We start from the raw sequence: 27,424 nt of genomic DNA, 5'->3' as shown, positions 1-27,424 counted from the left end.
CTCCTGCGGCCTGAAGCTCGCACCTGGGTTACTTGCTCTAACCCTTCAGTTGCTTCCCACCCCGATCTGTAGTCTCAACACTGATGTTCCAGTTTTTTAGGTTTTTATTTTGCAAAGAGCATATTTACTTCCGTGGAATGCTAACTCCGAATTTGAAATGTTACCTTCACCTGCATTCCTGTGTCTGTGTGCACACGTGTTTTGTGTAGTTGTGATCAGAGCTCAGTTCGGATTGTTAAAACTGCAGAAACCGCACTGCTGTCTTCTACTTAATTTTTTTTATTCTCTCAAAAGCTTTAATGTTAACCTCGTATCAGGAAAATCAAAAGATATTGCTCTTCACTTGAACCCACGCCTGAACAGTAAAGCATTTGTAAGAAATTCTTTTCTTCACGAGTCCTGGGGAGAAGAAGAGAGAAATATTACCTGTTTCCCATTTAGTCCTGGGATGTACTTTGAGGTAAGATGATCTTATGGGACAGGACAAAGAATCTGGGAGGAGGGGTAGGTTCCTAGCTTAGTATGTGGAGATTGCATGCGGCTCTTCTTGGGAGAGAGTCTGCGTTGTAAAAGGAGCATTCAGAATACAATCAGTATTCTGATCGGCAGAAATGGCACAGCCAGGAGGACACCACATGATTAGCAACAGAATGTTTACTATACGGCCCCATATTAGTTCATTGGATTTTTAACAGGAACCTTGCCTCTGGGAGGAGAAACAGGTTTAGGATAATCTTAAGTGAACATGAAGACACAGGAACCATAAAATTGCTCTGTCACCTGCCATCTATAGCTTTAGGTGGCAGTCCTTTCTTCAGGTTAGTCCTGTTTGTATATATTCAAGGAAAGAGATGTTTAGGTCCTTAGAACTTAAAGACATATGGTCCTGAGTCCCCCAGATGTGTGAATATTATGGTCACACCACCTTTCCCAAAATGTGTTTCTGGATGCTGAGCAGACAACAGTCTCCTGGACATGGATGCTGGGTGGTTGGCTAGATTCACTCACTAGCTTAGGTGAAGCACTGCCTCACATGGTCATTGAGAGTCACTGACTTAGGTCATGCTTCTATATTTTAAACTGTCACATGCTCTGCACCATTGAGTGGAGTTCTTAAGAACTCATCAAAACTAGTTGTTAAAGGCAGGAACATCAAGGCCGAACAGAAGATGGCAACTGGACCTGCATATATATTCATAAGTTCCTGGTACGTGGAGTAACAGATGTGACCTAATCGTAGGAGGTTCCCTGGGAGGTGTGGATATTGGTTTGGAATTCAGAAGGATGTAGGAAGGTCAAGTTAAAGGTGGGTTTTCCAGATTGAGGGGATGATTCTAAGTGGGGCGGGGGGGAGTGCAGCACAGGGGTTTCTTGGCTTGGCAGGAGTCCAGGTATAAAAGGTGACTGGGGGGCTCACTGGAAGGAGACAGAGGTGACTGCTCCAGAAGGAAGTGGATCCTTGGGGTTGGTGACAGGAAGTCAGTGACGTAACTTGTTCTTTGAACCGAGCCCCAAGTTTGGTTCTGTATTAAAATGGAAAAGGACAAGAATTCTTTTAAATAATCACTTTTTCATTTTGTTAATTTTCTATCTCAGGAACAGTAATTACCCTCATTGGTAATGAGTGGTTGGACCACTGTTTTTAATTTTCTGTAGTGATAGGTTTTTCTCTGCTTCAAACTCCTGCCCCTTTTTAATAGGTTTTCATTGAGATTCTCAGATTCTATTATGCCATTAGTTTGATTTTAACCAGTATTTTCTGTTCCTCATTGTTTCAAATTCATTTATTCGTTCTAGCTACTAGTGTTTTAAAAAAACCTTTGTTTTGTAATTTTTTTATCAAATTATGATTTGTGCTAGAACATCAGATGTTGAGGGATTTTGTTGTCCCGTGTTTTCTTGTAGATTGTGGGTCTTTCTTTTGCATGTTGTGTACTTGTTGGGCGGTAGCGTGTTCCCCGGGCTGCAGACATTTCCCTTCCATCTGTAGGGCAGTGGCGCCGCACGTGCTCCGGTACCATGCGGGTGACTGATGGACTCTTCCCGCTACTCCCCTCCACGCTCCTTCTGGGCAGGAGGCTGTATTTTGTGTTTTCTTTTGAGATTTCGTTAAACGTTACATTATCGAGGGTCCCTTCCACCTGGTTGAAACTGGGATTTCCACCCCTGTTGTGAGGATGACAGAATCCCAGGTTATGGATATTTTCCCCAATTCTCTATGTAGCCCTGAAGCCTTTGCTTCTGTCAGTTCGCTCTTTCATCCATGGAATTTCCCCTCGCAGCCACTTTCACTAGTCTGAGCACGACAATAGACAGACTCTGCAGATGTAGGTTTGGCCTCGGCCTGGCCCGCGGGGGCCGGAGCCGGGCGAGCAGCAGGGCTGTGCTGCTCCTCTCTGCTCTGCTGAGGCCTTGACGGAGGGAAGAGGCATAAGGGAGAGAACACCATGCAGGAGAGAATGCCAAACTGGTCCGTTTAGTGGGAGTGGAGAACAAGTGGAACTGTGCCCAGATCGGCATCGGGAATGTGTTATCAGAAGTACGCGTTTTAGGTGTAAAAGTGATTTAAAAGGACTGTAGTTTCTTTTGGTTTTCGCTGTTTCGAGTTTTAGGCAAAGACAACTCTGAAAGGCTCACACCAGTCATGAATCTGAATTGAATCTTTGCCAAAATACTAATTCCTCCACGGAGTCACAGAATACTGAGCTTTTGGGAAACAGAGGGAGGCCAAGATGCGGTGAGCTGGGATGGAAGTCAGGGTCACCGCGCAGCAGTGCAAACCTAGAGAGTGCCCTAAACTTCTGAAGTTTTTGTGTCCTTTTCTAAGACCTTAGAGTTTAAGGTGGAAGAGTCATGACCCAGATCCCTTGGGTTCCAGCCTGTAAGCTGGGACCCGCTCCTCTGTGCCTTTCAGTATGGCAGTTCTCCTCCAGCACTGCAGTTCCCAAACATGGGCAGGATGGGGCAGGGGCACACTTTGCCAGGAGCAGCGGGCAGGACAGGGCACAGCAGAGGTAAGGGGCTGAGGGAAGGCAGGCCTCAGGCCCTGGGGACGGTGTGAGGCTCCAAGCATACTTGGTCATTTCCCTGAGTGCGACAAGGCAGAAGGTGCTACTACCAGATTAACGTCAGAGTCTTAGAGACGTGAACAGCAGCAGGCTGGGAGAACGCGTCTGCCTATAAAGCAAACCCAGGGGGTTACTTTTTGATATCCTGTTAGTTTAACTCTTGTTTCTTGCTCACTGAGAGGAGCCACTAATGTGTGTGCTTTCCTTCCAGATGATAATTTATTGTGACACTAGAGAATTCAAGGTTGCGGTAAATGGTGTCCACAGCCTGGAGTACAAACACAGATTTAAAGAGCTGAGCGCTATTGACACGCTGGAAATTGACGGAGATATGCACTTACTGGAAGTAAGGAGCTGGTAGCTGCTACGCTTGCTACAAAAACTGAAATACAAATGGCTTATGTAACACTGGCCTTGTTAAAATGCATCTATTATTATACTGTATGTATGTATATACACACACACACATATATATCTATATATCTGTATCTATATATATAGTTAAAATGAGCTTGCATAACATGAAGTCCTACTAGGTGTTCTCAGTCCTTGCCACACAGTGTGGCTTTGTCTAGTACAGAATAAGGAAAGTTGAGGCAACAGCAACTTACAGTCATTATTCAGGCCTTTGTGTTTGCTCTCCCACCCTGGCCTCTTCTTTTTTAAATCTGCTTCACATTCAGCAAGTTTTCTATTGATGTAGAAGCTAATGTGCATGGAGCACTTATTTTTGCCAGCACTGTGTTAGGAGCTGGGGATAGAAGTATACAGTGGAGCACAATACCACTCTGTTCCCTGGTCTCTGGAACTCAGAATCTTCTACGCAGACATTAATTGCATAAAGTAACTAGACATAATTACTCAGCTGTGAAGTCACCTACATACTAATTTACACCACCTCTTCAGCGATCACTTCCATACCCAAAGATCAGTCAGATCCCATAATGGAAATGACTGACGTTGCCTTCCATCGGGCAGTTTCCTTTAGCATGATAAATACCTAGCTCTATTAGCTGTAAGCATTGCCAAATAATTAACACTGTGAAATCTGAACACAGCACAAAGATTAAGGCAAAAAACACAGCAAAACAAAACCAATGGTATTAAATTAACTTTCAGTCTCAAGGCCACTGATGTCTGTACCAGTAAATGCTGAGATTACCTGAATTCAGGGTGAGTCCAAGGTCTTATTTTAAGGTAGATGATTTCAACAAAACAATGTGAAGATTAGATTTCATGACTGTTCATAAAACAGGTACTATCAGAGGGTACAGTATATCGAGACCACTGAGGTAGAAAGAGGTGGCATGAAAGATCTGTTGCCTGTCTGCCTGCAAACAAGCCCTGCCCCTCTGCTCTTCTAAAGATCAGTCCCTCATCGTTAGCCATGGAGATCAAAACATTGTTCTACTTTAAGTGATTAAAATCAAACCTGTATCAGCAGGTTAAGGTGTTGCATTTCTGTAATTTTTCCTATTACTCTTTGAAGCAAGTTGGCAGGAGTTCTTTGTAGAATTCTTACAGGTCAGATCTTGTTACAGGAATTTTCAAAGGCTTGGGAGTGGGGAGGTAGGAAAGCTGAATCAGTTTGATCATTTTATCCTGTTAAATTGCTGGGCTGAGTATGCTGCCAGCATTTACAAATATTTTCATTACAGATTTGGGTTAGATATTATTTGTACCCATGTAGCAAGAAGACTTACTTAAGCTATCTGATTTTTTACAACTACGCAGTGTAGAAGCTTCTGGCACTTCATTCTCTTCTATTCCTGTTAATTTATTACGTTGCATCTTGCCAAGCTCATGGGGGGTGGAGGGGTCCTAACTTTCATTGGGAAGGTTGTAGAAGGAATCCCCCAGGCTCTTTTGTTCCTTTATAAAGAGCATCAGAGGGCATAACAGACATGGAGACCGCAGGCCACTCCGAGAAAAATAGAAGCCCACATACGTTGTTTTCTCTAACACCTAAGCATACTTGATGTTTACTCTTGTTTCACATGGAGGTATTACTGAAGACAGAATATTAACGTGTTTTGAAAAGAAGCTGTTATCAAGACATTTCTTAGACGGGAGTGTGCATTCCTAGCAAGCCGTATCTCTAAAGCTACAACTTAGCCTTTTGCTTCTTTGTCACAGTTCTGCACTGAATTTTCTATGTTAAATTAGAACAAAAGCTTTCAAACTAAACATTCTATGGGACAGTTCTGAGATGCTTTAAATTTTTTTTTAAAAGGCATAATAAAATAGATTTAATTTTTTTTGAGCCTTTAGTTCACATGACATCAGAGATTAGAAAACTTCAAAGCTTTGAAGAAAATCTGACACTTTCTCATACAAGTTATTCTTGGATTACCACCAGTGGAAACGTGATTACTTCTAGTCCTGGAGGAGCTGTGCCACCTAGTGTTTCTGGGCCTTTTCTATTTGTGGTATCTGCCTACACTGCCCACTGCCTCGGCCCCCCAAAGAAAGACTAAAGTTTCCCCTCAATCACAGTCCTAAGTGGGAAATGCATTCCAGAACTAATTCCCTGTGGCCAAACACACAAAAAGTAAGGCTGAAGCGTCCTCTACCCAAAACAGAAAGTATTCCAAATAGCTTTCCAGTCCGAAGCGCTGCTGCCAAGTGCTGGCAACTGTTCTTTTCTTCAGGAGCTACCGAGTGAACTCTCTGACATGGATACCACGTACTAAGACCTCCCTCTCTGGAAGAGTTAAGGTTTGACAGTCTAAGTGAGGTAAACACGTCCGTTACAGCAACAACTTCAATCAGAAGTTCAAACATTGTCCTAACAAATGTTTAAACACACACAGCAGTCTGTATACAAATACCAGCTGTCATTTACTCTTACTGCAGTTCTAGGAGGGGGCCGGAGAGGCTTCTGTGGGAGCACAAACCAAGTGGGAATTTTATAAAGGAGTCCGCAGAGGTGTCAGGGTACCAAAAGTAATATGGTACCAAACACCCAAAAATAAAAATATGAAAAATACATCTGACCTCTGAACAGAGTAAGAAACACCAAAACCCCAAAGTTTTAGAAGTAGCTCTGGAGCGGCTCTCCCAGTATAGCTTCCAGTTGCTGAATGGTCTTCTGGCACTGACGTTCTACTTCTTCACATTCATCTGAAAAACAAAAATAAAAACTGAAGCAATCTTCTGCTTCAATTATCGTTTGTCTAGTACTTCAGATCTTGCATTCTCTGGCCGTTCAGTCAAAAGAGGGAAAGGAAACATCAGTGCAGCAGAGAGCATCGTGGAGCCCTCCTCTCCATGCCCCCTTCTTGGTCTCAGACCCAGAAGCTGAGTGAGACAGAGCCCCCAGAATAGCGGTACACTAACGAAACTTCCCAAAACCCGGTGATGCACCTCGTCCAGGACATAAGAAACCGAGCCGCACGTACTTTCAGAAAAGGAGTGACCCATTAGTATGAAAAAGTATTTGTCTACTTGGCTCCATCTGCCCTGCTTAGTAAGACCTGCACCGTTGTGTATCGGGCTGTGTGGCGGCACATGTGCCGTACGTCCACAACGGCACAAACCTGGATTCACACCCCACTTCTGCCCGTCACACTCCATCAAATTAATCCCTGTGAAGCCTCTAGCTTCTTCCTTTATGAAAACAGGGACGATGGCCTACAGCCCACCATGAGGATTCGATGAGCCCCTCCACGCAGAGACGGAGCAAATGCTGGTCATTAGGAACAGGCAGTTCATCTGCAATCTTATTGGCACTGAACGCTCTGCAGCAATGACCCTAGGTCTGCGGACCGAAATCTTCAATCATATTGATGTCCAAGGTTGGCGAAAAACCCTAGTGTAGTCGGTTTTTACCCTCACACATACTATAAACAAAGTTTCCTATGACCCCAGGGCAGTCCCCTAACGCACTCCCCCACCTACTCACAACAGGAACTCGGCCTCCTGGGCCTGCAGCGGGAGATGCGGAGGATGGGAGCTAAGGGCTCATCGCTTTCTGTCCACATTTCCGTTATCACTGGGCACATTTTCACAGAATTTTACTGTAATTATTTCTGAGTAGTTTAGGAATTACCTTCCATCAACTCAGCTAAGAAAGGAATGGACTCTGGTAGCAAAACAATATAATTCTCCTTTAGTTTTTCGGCCAGTGCTAACACAGTAATCAGAGCAGCAAATCGAACCTGAAAGGGATAAAGAGGTGAAGAATGAGGATTTTTAAAAACCCCAAAAAACTAGTATTGCTGTATTTATATCTTATGACTAACTTGAGACAGTCTCTGACTTTTTAAAGTAAATGTTCCTTCACATGAGTTTGTTTCCATTCTGTCCACTCAACTTTCATCTCGGAATACCAATTTATTTAACAATTTGAGCTCTGTTTATAATATGAGCAACCTTCTACAAACCAGTGTTTTTTAAAGTGTTTTCTATCTAGTACTGTAGGGCTTAATGTGAATGTTTTTATAACTTTTTTTTTCTTTTTTGGAGAGAGTACACACATGGGCGCACACAGGTGGTAGGAGGTTGGAGGGAGGGAGAGAGCATCTTAAGCAGACTCGCGATGAGCATGGTGCCTGAAGTGGGGCTCAGTCTCACGACCCTGAGATCAGGACCTGAACCGAAATCAAGTCAGATGCTTAATCGACTGCACCACCCAGGGGCCCCCACATTTTCCTTTAAAAATAAAATAAAATACTACAAACTCAAGAGTGTCATTCAAATATATGGGCACTGGAACTCACTGGCTTCCTGCCTGTCAGAGATGACGCTGGCCTGGCTGAAAAGCATCCCTGGTCACCTCAGGCAGGACCCCTCCCTCGGAACCCTGTGTCACTGCTACAGTCGTGGGAGGGACTGGGCGCTGGCTCTGGTCTCATGCTCAGCAAAGAGTTAAAAAACAAAGTATTATGATGTTCCAGTCTAGGAACTTAGAAAAAAGTTTGGGGGTGTCTCTCACATGACTGGTCTACGACAAGTAGTGCAGAAGTAATGCAAGCAGTCGGCTGGGCACTGTGAGTCACTTTTTTTTTTTTTAAATATGTTATTTATTTATTTGAGATAGCAGAGTGAGAGCACAAGGCAGGAATGGGATGAGGCAGAGGGAAATGCAGGCTCCCCGCTGAGCAGGGGGCCCTACCAGGGCTCAATCTCAGGACCCTGAGATCGTGACCTGAACCAAAGGCAGATGCTTAACTGATGGAGTCACCCAGGTGCCCCAGGGATTCGCTCTGAAATCAAAGCTGTTTGATTTCTAGTTTTTCTTTCTAGTTTCGGATCATTTAAAAAATAATTGGATACAGCAAAATGACTTATTTAAAAAACATCTGTTAACTACCTATGTTCAAACCAGACTAAAATAAATTTCATGCTACAACTTTGTAAGAACCTGCAATTTAAAATTTGGGGGCTTCATGAAAATAGCTTCATTGTTCTCTGTTCTAAGAAATAAATACTATGAATTTCAAGTACGAAACCTTTTAATAAAACTCTGGTCTGTTTTATTCACTGAGGCTCTTGTATGATAGAGAAATGGTGATTCACTGCTAACCAGTTTGAAAACACGGACACTCAGGCATGGAATTTTCATTTCCACTCATTCTTGCGCAGGTCAGTGAGCGTCAACTGCCACTACTTACCTTTCTTATTCCACAAAATCCTAAGCCTGATAAATACAATGGAGGTAATACGCTGCTCTAACTCAAAGGAATGTTGTGCGGACAAACTGAAGACTGCCTCTGGGAACACAAGGACGTGTGAATGGTGCTTAAGGAACATGAGGAACTACACCTTCCGGTTTTTTCAAAATTTAAAAGTATTTAGAAAGTGTTAGTACTTATGTCTAACACACCATGGGGGTGTGGAGAGGACTTCTACTATTTATAAATAGCCTTTAAGTAAAAACCAAAAGTTTCTCAGGCTCAAACTTCTGCCTCATAAGCAACCTCTAGTTCTAAAAGACGAGCAGTGTGATCCTACATCCTTGACTGCTTTAAGGTTGTTCGGCTTGTATGAACACACGCAGCTCAGGTGATTGTCACCCACAGCTCCTACCTTGGGTGAGGAGTCTCTCGTCTTGAGCAGAATCTGGTAGTTCAGTGGTTTCCACAGAGAGTCATCTGCCATGGCCACTGAGAACTGCGCGAGGCAGGGGATAAGGTGCTTCGTCACCCGCTCCTGGAAGCGTGCATCCCCTCCCAGCCTGTTTTCCAGCTGTGAAGAGGGAGACAAGGACTTTGAGCAATGGCAGCAGGCTCAAAAACCAGGTGTAATTCTAGTACTCTCTCTGGAACAAATTTACCACCTTTTGGACCTCAAACAGACTCTCCTAACCCTCAGCATCACCCTTTTCCTCCAGAACAGCTGAGAGGAGTTCTTCCAGAGAACAGCCAAGTCCTCAAACATTCTCGATAAATCCAAGTTTAGAAAATTTAAAATCTAACCATGATACCTTCTATCACGCCTTTCATTTGAAAAATTCAAAGGTAAAACTTGGTACACGCCACTATGAAGAGAAGTTCTTTCCATTCAAAATGAAAAATCAATTTTGAAATAAAAATTTCATTAAAAAAAAAAAAAAGCCTGGAGAAGAAAACCCAGCCGCTGTAATTTTCAGTAGATATAAAATCTAGTAACACTTTAACAGGGATGGCGGCTTCCTCGTTTGTCAAAAAAAAGATGGTCCTATTTGGTTACCTGGTCCACCAGGGGCATCATCAAAGCTTCTGCTCTCTCTTTACTGATAAAGTGCTGAGTATCAAAAAGGAAGATTTTATATAAACAGTTCAAAATAAACTGTAAGAGCAAGCAGCACTTTTCAGGGTCCTTGTCAGAGTCAAAAAACGCTTCATCTGTAGATAGGGGAAAGTAAAAGTGAAAAAAAAAATGATTTTCACGATTTAATCTCTAGTGTTTAAATTCAAATCACTTAACACCACAAACCGAAGGGTATTTTTTTTTAAAATCAATTATGGGTCTTTATTTTTTAAAATTTTTTGTTAGTCACCATAGAGTACATCATTAGTTTTTGATGTCGTGTTCCATGATTCATTAGTTGCGTATAACACCCAGTGCACCATGCAATACGTGCCCTCCTTACTACCCATCATGGGTCTAATCCCAGTCCCCCACTTCTCCCCTCTGAAGCCCTCAGTTTGTTTCCCAGAGTCCACAGTCTCTCATGGTTCATTCCCCCTTCTGTTTACCCCCCCTTCATTCTTCCCTTCCTTCTCCTACCCAAAGGGTATTTCTAAAATGATACAGAAATCAATTAGGATAAAGACACAAGATGAATGGCTCTCAGATATGTAACTCCTTTAAGAGAAGATTCTCAATTAAGATCACTTAGTTTGGCAAGTTCAATTAACAGCTGTCAAGTGGGTTGCTCATCAGCAGGAAGGAATATACCAACCTGAACACTTTACAGTTACTTTCAATAACTTACAGTTAACACCTGTGTACTTCATTCTTTCTCTCCCAGGTGAGTCAATTGATCATAACATGTTCTTATTACCCTGAAACAACTACTTCAATGCCTGTCAACTGACCATGAAGTAAAAACTTCACCTTCCTTATGCTTGCTGTACTGTGTGTAAGGTACACAGAGCAAAGGGGTCAACCGAACTGGAGTTGGCTACCAACCTGTTTTGGAGATGTTCACCTGGTTCAAGGTGTCCGCAAAAGGCTTCACCAAGTGGCCAGCAAACAGAGTAAAAAGCCCTTTCAGCTTTTCGGCAATGCAATCCGCCAAGTTGTAAAATGTCAACAGTCTGTCCTTTGGCGCATCCTCTGTTTTAGCCCAATCAAACAGCTACAAAGATAAAGCAGTAGTAGTTTATTCTATGTACCTTGTACCACTTATATCTGAGTACAAAGGAGATGTGGAAGAAAGCTTACCTTGAAGAACAGGGGCCTGAATGTGACTTCAGAAAGTTTAACAACCATGGCTACTAGACAGTCAATGATACAATTTTCTGTTTTTCCAATCTCCTCCAGATCATTCTGAAAACAGAAGAGCTGACCTATTAGCCAGATTACTAACATCTGGCTCTAAATAACTTTCGCAAGTGAAACAGGTTACACAGCTGGATTTTTCTATGGCTCTTAAACTGGCAGATCACTTTAGGATTGGGGGAAGTGGAAATAAGCTTACTTCAGAGTGCTGTGCTCGGAAGTCCAGGGCTTCCAAGAAAAATACGGTTAGCTGAGACTGATGGGAGGTGAGCTCTTCCTTCTTCATGACCCCAATGTGCTCTTGCAGGATGCTCATGAACGGACCCATGTGGTTCTACCAGTAACACAGTAAAGAAATGTGCCAATTTTTAATATTCTTAGAGTTCATTAATGCGTTCATCAAGGTATTAAATAATCATCCTCTTCTTTAAGTGAAAACTTAACAATTTCAGTACCATATCTCCCTTCTCCAAAGTCTAATACCCAGTATGATCTAACCTTCCAGTTCTTCTCAATTTGCTTGTACGTTCTGTTGATTGCAGGCAGTAAGACTCGGGGTGAGAGAGTGGTAGCCAGTGTCTTTTTAAGGGATGTGACGCGGACATTAGCTTGTGAGGCAGAACCCATTTCACTAGTGATTTTCTCCAAATGAACCACCTATAGGAATATAAAAAGACTGATCAAAGCCAGTATGGGAACTCACTGAGCACGTCTGCACACTTACAGAACTCAATCCAGACGTTAGTGGTTGCGGAAAGCTCAGTGCACTTCAGTTTCACACAGAATTCCTTCTAAAGCCAGCCTTGAACACCTGAAGAGAAAGATGAACAGATGCCTCTTTCCCAAGTGGGAGTCAGGGATGTAGGTAAATGGTGAAAGGCAGAAGGACACAGAGCACTCAGACTTTTTTTTTCTTTTTTTTAAGAGGACAGGAATGCAGAGACCATGAGAAGACTCAAGTTCTTCCTTACTAAAAAAATCTAGAAAGCTCCTCAGATGTAGTGGTCCCTTTCTGTAAGAAGTCTACTTTTAAGTCCTGGCTATAAGCTGTGTGAATCAGCTAAACAATTTTCCTCATGGCAGTGAAGGCTCCTTATCTCATAAATGGCAAATTACCAATACAACAGAATAGACCAAGGTTCAGTTAGAAATGCCACTCGCCCACTGCCTGTCAAGGAGCCACTGAACTGCAATAGAGGAATTCTGCTTTGAAAGACACCTTGGGCTTAAAAAACCCTTCATGTTAGAAAGAGGGCCCACTAGTTTCTGCAAGAAGTAATAAAAGGCAGCTCTACCAGCCCAGAGCCAAAAACTCCTTGGGGAGGGGAGGCAGAAGAAAGGCAATAAAACACATTCTGCAAAATCAAAAGAGACGAGCCTTAGAAGAAAGCAATAGCTGGATCCATGTCATGATCAAGCAGGTGGGACGATGGAAGAGAAAAAGGGTACGCATTTTTACCAAAAAAAAAAAAAAAAAAAAAAAAAAAAGACAGCTTTTCAGAAATAAGAACCTTCCTGCCAAACAGAAACTAAAAACTTAGAGAATAAAGTTGTTAGGTTTGTAATTTTCCCCTCCCCCCCCAGAAAACATGTTGAGGTCACTGTGGCTCACCTGTGACAAGACCCCTTCTAGGTAAGGGCTGATGAAGTGTGGGAGGGTCTCCACAACCTTCTGCAGGGCCGCCAAAGCACTGAGCAGATAGACCTCGCCGGAGACCAGCTCGCTGGTGTTTTTCATCGTTGTCAGTAATGACGGCATTAGGCTAGAATTAAAACATAAGAGTTGTACAGTAATTTTAAGAAAAAAGAGAATGGAGTAGAAGTCATGAAAAAACCCAAACAACTGTGCCCGCTTCATCACTTCATGGCACAGCTTACAAAATGGTGTCTACATGTTATGAAACCAAGAGCAAGAAATCTCCCAGTACCCATTGTCATGCAGTCATTTTTAAAAATAACAGGGTCTCTCAGTTTAACCTTTGCTGTGTCAGGCGCCGTGTGAAAAGCCTTACGTGCATGGCCCCGCCAGAATCCTGTGCGGTAGGTACCATCGGGTTTAGAGATGGCAAAGCTCGAACAGACTGAGCAACCTGCCCAGGACTGTGCAGCTGGTAAATACCAAAGCCAAGGACAAAGTCAGGAGCATCCAACTTCCGGATGTGGGCAGCATGATGCAGCTTTTGCCCAAACAGATGGGCCCCTCTACAGGGGCTTCACCCGCTACACTTCCTAGTTACAGCAGGCCAAAGCGGAGTGAAAACCGGGCGACAATAAACATCATAAAGGGAAATGAGAATGTTGTGGGTTTTAGCTTGAAGAAAAGATCACATCTTTACCAAATCTGATCTTATGTAACTTTTACTCAGAGGCAAAACAAGTCGCTAAGGTACTATCTTTCAACATGTACCACAAACCCGACGCGACGGTTCCCATCCCAGGTCCCAGTCAGCACACCTGGGAAGCTGGGGGATGGCCAGTGCTTCCAGGGTGGAGGCCACCTCAGCCACACACAGCAGAGCACTTCCCAAGACATTCTTGTCTTCTTTCGTTTCCGGTGCAATCAGTCTCACTGCAGTATTCAGCACTGGGACAAAATGCTCTGGATTTTCTGCACCAAAATTCTTGCATAAAAGTTTCAGGGTATACAACGCTGTTTGTCTGTTTATTGCTTGTTCTTCTACTGACTTTTTTTTATGCTGCACGATGGCCAAAAGGACTGGAACCAGTTTGAGGAAACGATAAACCTGAAGAGGTCAGCCAAAATTTTCATATAATTAAAGCCGCAAAATAAAATACTAGAGTTCATTTTTCCACTTTTACTGCTTGAGACTGCCTAAATGGAAATCAGACCAAGAGGTCCCATGCCACCCAATTCTACAGAAGCAACTGTTTCTCCATCTGCTTTATTTACCACTGAGCCAGTGAATGTGCTTGTGACCAATTTTGGACATATTTATATAAGGCACCCTACCGGTGTGGAGTAGAAGAGGATTAGAATTATGCTAAAGAAGTATGCTAAACCACCAACGTCTGGTCCGTATTACCAAGAATTCCATTAGGCTGAGATTCCATTCTAAGAACTCTTATCACAATTCCTATTAGAATTAACATCACATTTCAGAAACACACCTCACAGCATTACGTTCAGATAATGATATACTTCTTTAAATTGTACCACTGGACGACCTTAAGGAAGTTCAGTGCAGCTCTTTGATAAACCAGAGCATGGTAATTGGGTCCAGCGTACAGACTTCACTTACAATTTTCTTTTTCCAGGAGGTATTCTGCTGTAGCTTATTGTTCAAAAGATCCAATGCTTTCCGGCGGACAGATGGCAGCGGGTTATCTAGTAGCCCCCTGACCACAGCAACGAACGTCTCTGTGGGCAGCAAGGCATTGACCTACACGGCAATGAACAAAAAAACTTTTAAAAAAGGAAGATCCACTCAGATTAAGACAGTTTTCTATTCACTGCAGAGCTTCTAGGTTCCAAGCAGTTACAGGTCCTTTTTCTTACTTCTAACATAATCCTTTCAGGGCGGCATCACTAACCACATTCACTTCCAGAAGAAAAAAAACCAAAACATCTGATGCTAAGAATAAGTGAACTGCCCAAAGCCTTGTAGTTAGATTTTGAAGTGATCCTAATGTTAAGACCAGGATATTTCCAATAGCCCACATGCTCTACCCAAAGAGGCATTTTTCTCCTACTCCAATTGAATAAACTGGAACTTAATATAGTATTAGATGACTGAATAGTCAGAGCATATTTATTAAGACACACGTTCTCATAATTGGCAGGGAAACAATCCTTTTTCAGATGATTTTCCTTCTAGCCATCAAGAGATTCTTTTCTAAGAAAAACGTGAGCTGCACTATATTAAGAAAAGTCTACTGCTAAGTTTATTCTTAAAGTAAAACTTTGTACGTCAGATAGTATCACAGTAACATAAAAACAGCCAACAAAACACAGCAGATCGGGAGAATGAAAAGCTACCTTATCTAACGTGTCGTAAGCTTTGCTCAGTAGCGCCCGCCAGAACTTCACAGTTAGTGTGTCTGTATTCTTCTCCATGGACTGTGCTACAGCATTAATATAGCCAAGAACTGTTTCCAGCAACCTGAAACAAAGGAGACTCGTGAGAATTTCGTGCACTATTCTCCTGGCTTTTTGACAGAAAGTTGGAAATTATTTCCAAGTTAAAAAAAAAAAAAAAAGTAACATACCTCTGTTCAAGGCCTTTTAAAATCTGAGGACCGCCACTTTCAACCACCTAATTTTTAAAGAAATCATCATTAGAACAGTATGGAGGTTAGTAATAACATTATCCGACGTAGGTGCAGTTAAACAGACATCTAAGACTCTCCAATTCAAACTTCCCAGGGCTGTCTTCTGACATTACAGTTTAATCAGCTTCAGATCATCGCCGTCATGCTGTAATAACTCCGGTTCCCCTTCCTTCAACTATTCTATTCATATTAATGATACTCTTTAGATACCTGTGACATCCGTAAAGCACTACAAAGATTCAGAAACACACAGCCATCTATACTCATTTACCCAATAATTTTATGAAATGCTTTCCTCAGCTCTTAGCTAACTTTAAGACATCCAACATTATAGATACAGGTGTAGTGCCCGTGTACTGCTCCCTCTTCCCTTCCCCCGGTACTCCCAGCCCCACAAATTGAACCTGCCCCTAAACCTAGTCAGAGTGTACAGCAGTTGGCAATGTGCTTTCTGGGAATATGGAAGTTTTGAGATCTGTCTGCGGGGACTCATGTCATCCTAGCGCTCATTTAACTGCACACAGTGCTCCTTGCATACACCACAGGACACACCGCGGCTTGTCTGCTCATCCACCTGTTGACCGTGGACATTTCGTTTATGTCCCTCTTTTCTGTCAGTAAGAACGTCAGAAAACATTTTTGTATATCTCCTGCAACAAGCAGGCATGTTTCTGTAGACCATACACCCAAGAAAGGAAATGACTAGATCAGAGATGAGCGTGTCCAACCTGACTGGGGACTGCCGAGTGCTTTCCGAAGTGGCTGTCCGGAGACGTTACCCATCGCTGTGTGCACAGCTTTGCCACTTCTTGGTATTAAGAGCCTTTAAATTTTTGCCAATTTGATAGACGTCATAAAGGCATCCCATTTAATCTGCAATTTCCTTCCTACTAGGGAGGTTGTTTTGTTGTATATTAATTGGCCATTTGTGATTCCTTTTTATTGAATTCATGTTCTCTGCCAGATGTTCTAACGGGAACTGAATTTATGAACTTTATGTCTGTGGCCTTCTTTTCATTTTGTGTATGGTAGCTTTTTGTTGAACTAAACTTTCAAAGAAATTCTTCTCCATCCTCTGGTCACAATGTTCTTAATTTTCTTCTAAGTGTTCCTTTTCACAATGAAGTCAATTTTTAATCTACTTAAAATTCTCTTCTGTATACAGCATGAAATCAGTCTTCTTTCCCCAAATCAAAAACAAACCATGCCAGCTCTAGTTACTGGACAGTTCTCTTTCCCCAACTACTCTGTAAAGTCCCTGCTACATTAACCCCTTTCTCATATTCGCACGGATGTGTGTCCAGACAGATGTCAGGCACACTGACCCGACTGCTCTTGCACCACTGCCGTCCTTGGCAAGTGGGTCCAGAGTAGCGTCCACATTAATCCCTATCAAGCAAGCTTGCAAAACTAATGATTAGTTCTAAGAGTTTGGTGACTGTCTTTTCTGATTCTTACACTTCTTTTTTTGAATAGAAACAGGACAGGACATCCTTGTTCCCGACTTTATAATGTCTATTTCATTAAGAAGTGTGATATAAACCAGTTTCTGGTAAATTCGTTAGGCCAAGAAAGTTCCCATCCATGTTGGATGCTAAGAGGATTTTTTCTTAAACCATGAATATGTACTGAATTTATCAAATTACTTCTCTATAAATACTTCAATCATATGGTTTCCCCTGTTGACCTGCTCATGCAGTAGACAGAGGACACAGACTTTCTAATGTTCAACCACTCTGACGTTCCCGATCCTGCCTTCTCTTCATTTTATTTCTGTCTTTCCTTCTTCCCCTCTGTGTGTAAAGTTTAACACACAAACAGGAAGGCATATAAATCACAGGGACAGAGCTTGCTGTATGCAGGTAAAGAAAGAGCCTAAAATTATAAGCACTTCAGAATCCTTCCTCTACCCCCATTCCCTCCTTCCCAAAGGTAAACACTGTCCTTCATTGTAAAACCACAGATTTGTTTTGGCTGTTTCTGAACTTTATACATCTGGAATTGGGGTATATTCTTTTGTGTCTGCCTGCTTTCTTTCACTATTACCTTTATGAGATTTGCTCACGTCCATTTACGACGACGGGCACTTTATCCATTGTTGACAGATGCCCGGGTTGTGGCCAGCTCCAGGCCACCACAAATATTGCTGCTATGAGTGTTCTTCTCAATGTCTTTTAGCACATATGCTAACTATATGCTCATGTATTTCTGTGGGGTAGACAGGCATACCCTGGAGATACTGCAGGTTCAATTCCAGACCACCACAAGAAAGTATCACAATAAAGTGAGTCGAATGAATTTTCTGGTTTCCCAGGGCATATAGAAGTTATATTTATGCTAACTGTAGCCTATTACATGTGCAATAGTGTTGTATCTAAAAAAACAATATATATACCTTAAAAATACCTCATTGTTAAAAAATGCTAACCATCCAGAGCTTTCAGTGAGTCATAATCATTTATCACAAATCACCATACCAAATATAATGAAAAAGTTTGAAACAGAGACATGAAGCGACTAACTGCTGGAAAAATGGTGCTGGAAGACCCGTGTGATGCCACAAGCCTACAATCTGTAAAAAATACACACCATCTGCGAAGCACAGTAAGGCGAGGTATGCCTGTATGCCACTTGAGAATGGAAATACAGAGTCGCAGGGTTTATATGTGTACAACCTGAACAGATCACGCCAACCCATTTAAGGTAACTTCTACCATACTTTTTCTTTTATCTTTAAAGGCACGCCTCGTGTTTTTTATAATTGCCAATCTCTTTTTACTAGTTTAAAAGATAGTTCCTTCAGAAAAAAAACAAAATTTTGTCATAAATCCATTTAAAGAACACATCACCTTTCTGATAAAATGGCTGGAAGCCAGGAGTTGAGACATGAAGGACACTGACAAGAATTTAAAATGCCGCAGCTGCTTGCTAGTGTGAGTGTCTATGTTAAAAATCTGTAGCATTTCTTCTTGTGATTCACTTTTAGTTGATACTGCTTTGGAGACAGCATCTGAAAAAGAACAAGACAAGTGACCTCACTCATCTTCATGTGAAATCTTTAGAGAGATAATAAAGAGCATGAGCCACGGGATATAATTGCCTGAGTGGAATTTGTGACTCTGTCACACCCAGCTTTTCCTCTTCTGAATTAGTGAAAGATGTGTATTTATCAACAAAATACCTAAGAGCCCCGAGAAGAGAGTGTGTAAGACAAAAACAAACCAACAAAAAACCCAGGGCAACTGAGACAAGCAAATGAAAGACAAAAACACTACAAAAGATGTCTTTAAATTTAAGTTGCCTCCATTCCCAATCCTGAAGCCTCAGAGGTATTTACTTGGTGGCCCGCAACAGACTGAAGGAGGGTCCTCTCTAGCCTTCAACATTTAACTCGAAAAGTTCACAGATGTGTCTCCTAAAACTTTGTAGAATCCCATATCCAAATTTATCTAATATAAAAGGGTTTGAGGGTGCAGTAACTGGGAGTCCACAGCGGGCCACTTAAAAAAACACTGTCCTAGAGAGTGACTCAAGCTGAAGACTTCTTCCACAGACAGGTCACTACATACAGCTGTCCAGGCTGGTCCGTCCCTGCCAAACCTAAGCAGACTGTAGGATCAGACAAGTTGCTGCTGGCCAAAACAGCCAGCTGTATAGACAGTCCCCGTAGAGTCCTTAGTATCTTCTTTCCAATGCTCCTTGCTGCTCTGTTTCAAAGGGCAGAGAACTAAGAACACATCGAACCCTTTCTTAAACCAGTCTCATTGGTGCTGCAGTTAGTGGAATTTTTTTCGAGACTCATATATACAGTAAAATTTTAATATTTATTTTTAAAGATTTTATTTGACGAAAGAGAGAGCGCGCAAGCAGGGGGCACGGGAGGCAGAGAGAGGGAGAGAAGCAGGCTCCCTGCTGAGAAGAGAGCCCAACGTGGGGCTCAATCCCAGGACCCTGGGATCATGACCTGAGCCGAAGGCAGACGCTTAACCAACTGAGCCACCCAGGCGCCCCTAAAATTTCAATATTTAGTTACCAAAGTTGTGGTTTTTTTTGGTCCTGTGTCTTCACAAATATTTTAATGGGAAGACAAGAGACAGCTAATAAGCTAATAATTTGCTGTCATTTTACCATAATGCATCCTGTACACCTGTTAACACTCCACAGCCAACATCCACACAAAAGCACAGAAGTATAAAAGCCAATGAGTAAGAAGTGGCAAGAAGTCCTACTTTCTATTTTCCATAAGGATTTGAGAAGACACACAACATACACTTAAATTAAAAATTATTAAGTTACTTGCAAAAAACCCTTTTAAAAAGATGTACTACGTGCTCTAAGGATAACCTGCACGGTCTTCTGCTTCTCTTGATCCTTCAGATTACACAGTAATTAACACCTGATTAGTAATAATTAACACCTTACCTTCTTTTTCCTCTGGCAGCTTTATTAAGTACTGAAGAATATTCATCAAGCTTTGTATCTGATGTTGGACACTGAATTCACAACACACTGAAATCCAAAACTCAGTGTCTGCCTCTAAAATAGCGTCCTGCATAGAGAAGAGAAATAGATAATAAAACTATACCTATCAAATTTATGTTAATAAGTACACATTAGGGAAATGTTTTAGAAGTATTTCTTGGCATGCAAAGGCATTATGTATTGTTCCTTACAGTCACATGTATCAGCAGATGAATGAGTTACTGAGTGTCCTACATAAAAAAGCCAATTTATGAGAACTATGTGGGCATAATTCCAGGAAAATCTGCATTGTGATTTCTAGCCAAACTGAATGTGCTCCTTTACTTAGAGTAGGTCTAGATCTATTCCCAGATCCTATGTCTAAAAAGTCATTTAAAAGCAGTCCTTGGGGGCGCCTGGGTGGCACAGTCATTAAGCGTCTGCCTTCGGCTCAGGGCGTGATCCCAGTGTTCTGGGATCGAGTCCCGCATCAGGCTCCTCTGCTGGGAGCCTGCTTCTTCCTCTCCCACTCCCCTGCTGTGTTCCCTCTCTCGCTGGCTGCCTCTCTCTCTCTGTCAAATAAATAAATAAAATTAAAAAAAAAAAAAAAAAAAGCAGTCCTTGACCTAGAAGCTCTGCCCGCATCTATGTAAATGAGGCTCTTTAAAACAATCACCAGTGCTGTAACAATTTTGATGATTCTGACACTCCTCCCTCTCCCCATGAAATGCCTTCAAAACCATTTTCAAGAGACAGTTTGATTACTTTACGGCTGGACTCTGTTAGGCTTAAAACAGAATCACCTATCATGGCCCTACAGAGCGGTTCTCAGGAAAGTCAAACCACCACAGCAAATGATTTGTTGCTACTGAGGTATTTAGTGCCACAGGCTCTGAAAGCAATTATAAAGAACGTCAAAAACATCTTTAAAAACAGTTCTAAGTACTGTTCAATAACAGACATAAGCATCACCGGCCCCACAGATAAACTGGAAAATACCACACAGTGTGTGTGAAACATCAGCATTTCCTTCTAATCACCCCACCCTATACTCTGACCTTTTCTCCACAGGCAGCCACCAGCACTGTTTTAGTGACATACTGTTCAAAAAGCAGGAGGAGGAGAACCCAGAGGAATCTTTCTGCACCTAATGTATCGACAAGCTGAGCAAGGATGGGGAGGCGTCTGTGCTCTGGAACGTGCGGCAGCGCGTCCACAAACACATGAATGACTTTCACCACGACTCCTTCCACGTTTCTTGTGACTTCGACAGAGTCTCCAGCATCGGACTACAGAAGAGCAAGCAGGGCAGTGAGTAGAAGCAAGTAACCCTTCACAACAAAGCTTTTACGTGAACATGGGAAGGCCTTCAGGTGTGCCCCAAAAAAGGCATCAAAAGAATGTGAATAATCATGGACATTAGTAAACATTCAGTGAGTACAGATGACATCCCAGGCACTGTATGGCCTCGAGGGGAATACAAGGCATAGGATGTGAGCCTGGCCCCAAAGATTTATTGTCGGTATGAACAAGATACACGTGGGGAAAGACAGCAACAGGAGGTGCTGAATGACAGATGCCAAGTATATGGCACTTAAAACAAGTCTGCTCTCAGGCCAACCGGGAGCCTTCACACATCAAGCAGGATTTGTGTTCTGCCCAGAGAAGAATGGGTGTAATCCACATAAGCAGAGCACAGAAGGGGCCAACAACTCCCTGTTGCTTTCAGAATAATGTCCAAACAATGTAACTCTGGAACTGATACTCCAGATATGGTTGTGGAATGAAAGAATGAATGAACCAATACCCTCTACTTCTCCCAGTCTCAACACTCTGCACTCCACACATCAATCTACATTACATTCTTCACACACACTGTACACATTCCTGGACCTTGCCATTTCATCAACCAAATCCTGTCCTTCATTCATATCAGTTCAAATTCTACTTCTTATGAAACTCTGTGGTCTTCCTGGCCCATAGGTGCTGTCCTTTACCCCGAACTCTTCCAGCACTGACCTATTCTACTGGCATATATGACACTGATGCATATAGTTATTTTTAATACCTGTGTCCTGTACTTCCCAACATGTTGGACACAGACAATATCAACCTAATACCAAGATTAAAAGGAAATGGTGCTGAAAATGGTCATCCCAGGAATGGTCAATCATGTGAGGAAGACATTAACAACAGGTGCGGGTAAATAGAAAATTCAAGCAGATGACCAGGCTCTTTATCTTCAAGACTGCTTTTTAGTCTCAAACGGTTCATCCTTACTGGCAGAGACTCAATCGTCTCTGAGTACATGGCTCGTAAAGAATGCCTGGAAAATGCCGAATTGCATATTAACAAATTTGCCACTGTAGCTCTAAAATGTCCTATCTTCATTGACCTGCGTAAGGGTATTATCCAACTGCAATGTCCCGAAATATACAGCAAATTTAAATTCACTCTGTCAGAGTAACATTAAGATACATGTATAGTTACACCCTTTTAGCAGAGCAGAACCAGCTATGCATGTTTATTCAATTTTTGGAAAGGACATTGTTACAATTCTTAGCTTCACCATTCTGAAATTTAAGAAGCACAAACACCTGAGCATTTCAGAAAGACTTTTCATGTCACTTATGTACTTCTACTTTTATAATATGTAAAGATTTTAGGGTTAAAAAAAATAAACACTGCGGCGTCTGCGTGGCTCAGTCAGTTAAGCATCCGACTCTTGATTTCAGCTCAGGTCTTGATCTCAGGGTTGTGAGTTCAAGCCCTGCGCTGGGCTCCACACTGGGTATGGAGCATACTTAAAAAAATTAACAAAAAACTACTTATGGTATAAAGACAGCTTACCTGAATAAGTGCTGGAATAATCATCTTCACTGTCTTGTTGATAACCTGAAAACTGTAAGTATCATCTAGACGCATGACATTGGCTCCCATAAATGTAAAAATAGACATGATATTGTGTAGAACTTTATCCTGAAAGAAAACACATCTTTCAACATTTTCCATTTTAAGCACACCAAATATCAATGATTCATTATAACCCAGCAATAAAAGAAGAAACAACCCTGTTTAAAAATGGGCAAAGGACTCCCAAAGACACCTCACCAAAGATAAAGAAATGGTCAATGAGCACTTGAAAAGATGCTCAACATTAGGCATTTAGGGAAATGTAAAAACCAAATCATAAGAAACTTCACACACACTAGGACGACTTAAAAGAAAAACAAAGGATCAACTAGTGAAGATTTGGAGAAATTAGAATTCTCATACACTGCTGGTGGGTAGAAATTATATAGATGCTTTGGAAAACAGTATGGCAATCTCTCAGAAAATTAACTTCTGACTCAGCGATTCCACTCCGAGGTATACACCAAAGAGAAATTAAAACATGTTCATACAAAACCTCATGCACAAATGTCCACAGCAGCATAATTCACAATAGCCAGAAAGTAGAAACCAACGGCCGTCAACTGATGAACAAATAAGCAAAATCTGGTATACACATACAATGGAATATTATTCAGCCATAAAAAGGAATACGGATTCAAGCTACAACAAGGATGAACCTTGAAAACACTGTGCTAAGTGAAAGAAGTTAGACATTAAAAAGGGCACATATAGGGAGGGAGGAGTTAAGATGGTGGAGGAGTAGGGATTCCCTTTTTCAGCTGGTCCCGAGTCAAGCTGGATAGGTACCAGACCATCCTGAACACCCACGGAATCAGCCTGAGGCACAGGAAGATACATCTGGATCTCTACAAACGAACATCTCCAGTGCTGAGTATTGAGGTACGAAGCGGGGAGCCATGAAACCGTGCACAGATATCGGAAGATAAACGGAAGGGGGAGGGAGCCGCTGCGTTCGGGCGCCGGGAAGCGGTAGCCACCTGCATGGGGATGTGGGCAGACCCATGGTGGGCACCCGCGAGAGAGCAGACTGAGACCGAGCGGGGGAATGCGCGAGACCAGTCTGAACACCGGAGCTCTGGTGTGCGCGAACCACACTGAAACGGAGCTCCGGAGCGCACGGGTGGCGGCCGGTGGCTGGCGGTGTTAGAAACACAAAGGACAGAGACGCGCTGGCCCTGGAAGTGAGGGCTGGGATGCCGGCTGTGGGGCGCACATACCCAGGACGCTGCAGGGTTGAGCAGCACCAACAGAAACAGAGTTAAAGTGGCCAGAATACCAGTGGAGAACGGGCCGCAATCCCTCTGTTCTGAGACAGAGGCTGAGATTTGGCTACTGCTGCTCTCTCAGAAGAGGCACAGGAAACCGCCAGGGAAAGCCACCAGAGAACAAAAGCCTGGAAACACCAGCTCACACTGTGCCCATCCCCATACCCCCTCGCAGGGGACACGGAGACTCTACCCAAAGAGGGTTGCCTGAGTATTGGCGCTGCAGGCCCCTCCCCCAGAAGGCAGGCTGAAAAATCAAGAAGCCCACATGCCTAAGGTCCCTATAAAACAAGTGCACACTGCCTGGGTCCTGGTCAATAATTTGAGCTCTGGGCAACCCCGCAACCTCTCCTCATCAGAATGACGAGAAGGAGAAATCCCCCCCACCCCCAGCAAAGAAAAGACAATGAGTCTGTGGCCTCTGCCACAGAACTAATGGATATGGATATAACCAAATTATCAGAAATGGAGTTCAGAGTAACAATGGCCAAGATGATGTGTAAACTTGAAAAAAGTATTAACGAAAATGTTAATGAGAATATAGAATCTCTAAGGGCGGAAATGAGAGCGAATCTGGCAGAAAATAAAAATTTTATGAATCAAATGCAGTCAAAACTAGAGGCTGACGGCCAGGGTGAATGAAGCAGAAGAACGTATCGGCAAATTGGAGGATGGGTTAGTAGAAGAGAAAGCTAAAATAGAAACTTGGCTCAAAAAAATCCAACCTCAAGAATGTAGGTTACGGGAGATTATGGACTCAATGAAACGTTCCAATGTCAGAATCATCGGCATCCCCGAGAGGGTGGAGAAAAACAGAGGTCTAGAAGAAATATTTGAACAAATTGTAGCTGAAAACTTCCCTAATCTAGCAAAGGAAACAAGCATTCGTGTACAAGAGGCAGAGAGGACCCCTCCCAAGCTCAACCACGACAAACTTACACCACGTCACGTCATAGTGCAATTCGCAAACATTAGATCCAAGGATACAGTACTGAAAGCGGACAGGGCAAAGAAATTTCTCACGTACCAAGGCAAAGGTATCAGAATTACATCAGACCTGTCTACACAGACCTGGAATGAGAGAAAGGGTTGGGGGGCTTTTTTTTTTTTTAAAGATTTTATTTATTTATTAGACAGAGACAGAGACAGCCAGTGAGAGAGGGAACACAGCAGGGGGTGTGGGAGAGGAAGAAGTAGGCTCCTAGTGGAGGAGCCTGACGTGGGGCTCGATCCCATAACGCCAGGATCACGCCCTGAGCCAAAGGCAGACGCTTAACCGCTGTTGCCACCCAGGCGCCCCTGGGGGGCATTTTTAAAGCTCTTTCAGAGAAAAACACGCAGCCAAGGATCCTTTATCCAACAAGGCTGTCATTCAGAATTGATGGGGAGATAAAGACCTTCCAGAATCACCAGTCATTGACCAATTTCGTAACCACGAAACCAGCCTTACAGGAGATATTAAGGGGGGTTCTATAAAAGTAAAAAGGCCCCAAGAGTGATACAAAACAGAAAGTCACAATCTATAGAAACAAAGACTCTACAAGGCAACATGGCATCATTAAAATCATATCTCTCAATAATCAGTCTCAATGTAAATGGCCTAAATACTCCCATAAATACCACAGGGTTGCAGACTGGATAAAAAGACATGACCGATTCTTTTGCTGTCTACAAGAGACTCGTTTTGAACATAAAGGTACATCCAGACTGAAAGTAAAGGGATGGAGTACCATCTTTCATGCCAATGGACCTCAAAAGAAAGCTGGGGTAGCAATTCTCATATCAGACAGATTGGATTTTAAACTAAAGACTATAGTTAGAGACACAGAAGGGCACTATATTATTCTTAAAGGATGTATCCAACAAGTGGAGGTGACAATTATAAATATATATGCCCCCAACAGGGGAGCAGCAAGATACACAAGCCAACTCTTAACCACAATAAAGAGACATATAGATAAAAATACATTAATAGTAGGGGACCTCAACACTCCGCTCTCAGCAATAGACAGAGCACCTAAGCAGAAAATCAACAAAGAAACAAAAGCTTTGAATGCCATACTAGATGAGTTGGACCTCATAGATATATATAGAACACTACACCCCAGAACCAAAGAATACTCATTCTATTCTAATGCCCATGTAACATTCTCAAGAATAGACCATATTCTGGGGTCACAAAACAGGTCTCAATCGATACCAAAGGACTGAAATTATTCCCTGCATATTCTCAGACCACAATGCTTTGAAATTGGAACTCAACCACAAGGAAAAATTTGGAAGAAACTCAAACACTTGGAGACTAAGAACCATCCTGCTCAAGAATGATTCGATAAACTAGGAAATCAAAAATCGTTTAAACAATTTATGGAGACCAACGAGAATGAAAACACAACGGTCCAAAACCTATGGGACACTGCAAAGGCAGTCCTAAGGGGGAAATACATAGCCATCCAAGCCTCACTCAAAAGAATAGAAAAATCTAAAATGCAGTTTTTATATTCTCACCTCAACAGGCTGGAACAGCAACAGAGGGACAGGCCTAATCCACACACGAGAAAGCAGTTGATCAAGATTAGAGCAGAGATCAATGAATTAGAAACCAGGAGCACAGTAGAGCAGATCAACAGAACCAGAAGCTGGTTCTTTGAAAGAGTAAATAAAATTGACAAACCACTGGCAAGGCTTATCCAAAAGAATAAAGGACCCAAATTAATAAAATTATGAATGAAAAGGGAGAGGTCACAACCAACACGAATGAAATTGGAAGGATTATTAGAAACTTTTATCAACAGCTTTATGCCAATAAATTAAGCAATTTGGAAGAGATGGAGGCCTTCCTGGAAACCTATAAACTACCAAGACTGAAACAGGAAGAAATTGATTTTTTAAACAGACCAATTAATTATGAAGAGATTGAAACAGTGATTAAAAACCTTCCAAAAAACAAAATGCCAGGGCCTGATAGTCCCGGGGAATTCTACCAAACATTCAAAGAAGAAATAATACCTATTCTCCTAAAGCTATTTCAAAAAATAGAAACAGAAGGAAAGCTACCAAACTCATTCTATGAGGCCAATATTACCTTGATCCCCAAACCAGGCAAGGACCCCATCAAAAAGGAGAATTACAGACCGATTTCCCTAATGAATATGGACGCCAAAATTCTCAACAAGATCCTGGCTAATAGAATCCGACAGTACATTAAAAGGATTATCCATCATGACCAAGTGGGATTCATCCCTGGGATGCAAGGTTGGCTCAACATTCGCAAATCTATCAGTGTCATAGATTTTATCAACAAGAAAAAAGCCAAAAATCATATGATCCTCTCAATAGATGTAGAAAAAGCACTTGACAAAATACAGCATCCTTCCCTGATTAAAACCCTTCAGAGTGTAGGGATAGAGGGTACATTTCTCAATCTCATAAAAACCATCTATGAAAAGCCTATAGCAAATATCATTCTCAATGGGGAAAAGCTGGAAGCCTTTC

At 42.3% G+C, this 27,424-nt stretch overlaps 2 protein-coding genes across 9 annotated transcripts in view; one reads left to right on the top strand and one right to left on the bottom strand.

Moving 5' to 3' along the window:
* LGALS8 (galectin 8) overlaps nucleotides 1–8,512 on the top strand; it is a 36,361-nt gene extending 27,849 nt beyond the window's left edge. For 4 of the 6 annotated variants that reach the window (XM_087863185.1, XM_087863182.1, XM_087863184.1 and 1 more), the window contains 3 exons: nucleotides 295–460; nucleotides 3,280–3,414; nucleotides 5,333–8,512. In XM_087863185.1, coding sequence (XP_087719311.1) covers nucleotides 295–460; nucleotides 3,280–3,414; nucleotides 5,333–5,545 — 514 coding nt within the window. In that variant the 3' untranslated portion in view covers nucleotides 5,546–8,512. The other 2 variants (XM_087863186.1, XM_045802325.2) reach the window with 1 other exon arrangement.
* HEATR1 (HEAT repeat containing 1) overlaps nucleotides 5,891–27,424 on the bottom strand; it is a 52,653-nt gene continuing 31,119 nt past the window's right edge. For all 3 annotated transcript variants that reach the window (XM_045802324.2, XM_045802323.2, XM_087863181.1), the window contains exons 29-45: nucleotides 22,599–22,727; nucleotides 20,807–21,037; nucleotides 19,710–19,836; nucleotides 18,137–18,297; nucleotides 15,225–15,271; nucleotides 14,995–15,118; nucleotides 14,258–14,398; nucleotides 13,452–13,741; nucleotides 12,610–12,760; nucleotides 11,496–11,654; nucleotides 11,197–11,331; nucleotides 10,941–11,045; nucleotides 10,686–10,854; nucleotides 9,741–9,895; nucleotides 9,099–9,257; nucleotides 7,120–7,228; nucleotides 5,891–6,191 (exon numbers count right to left, since the gene is read on the bottom strand). In XM_045802324.2, the coding sequence (XP_045658280.1) occupies nucleotides 6,103–6,191; nucleotides 7,120–7,228; nucleotides 9,099–9,257; nucleotides 9,741–9,895; nucleotides 10,686–10,854; nucleotides 10,941–11,045; nucleotides 11,197–11,331; nucleotides 11,496–11,654; nucleotides 12,610–12,760; nucleotides 13,452–13,741; nucleotides 14,258–14,398; nucleotides 14,995–15,118; nucleotides 15,225–15,271; nucleotides 18,137–18,297; nucleotides 19,710–19,836; nucleotides 20,807–21,037; nucleotides 22,599–22,727 (2,481 nt within the window). In that variant the 3' untranslated portion in view covers nucleotides 5,891–6,102. The remainder of the gene's footprint in view (nucleotides 6,192–7,119; nucleotides 7,229–9,098; nucleotides 9,258–9,740; nucleotides 9,896–10,685; nucleotides 10,855–10,940; nucleotides 11,046–11,196; nucleotides 11,332–11,495; nucleotides 11,655–12,609; nucleotides 12,761–13,451; nucleotides 13,742–14,257; nucleotides 14,399–14,994; nucleotides 15,119–15,224; nucleotides 15,272–18,136; nucleotides 18,298–19,709; nucleotides 19,837–20,806; nucleotides 21,038–22,598; nucleotides 22,728–27,424) is intronic.

The sequence above is a fragment of the Ursus americanus genome, chromosome 6 (genome assembly GCF_024610735.1).
Source record: "Ursus americanus isolate L20-20 chromosome 6, mUrsAme1.1.p, whole genome shotgun sequence".
NCBI lineage: Eukaryota > Metazoa > Chordata > Mammalia > Carnivora > Ursidae > Ursus > Ursus americanus.
This window is presented reverse-complemented; position numbering and strand designations above follow the sequence as displayed.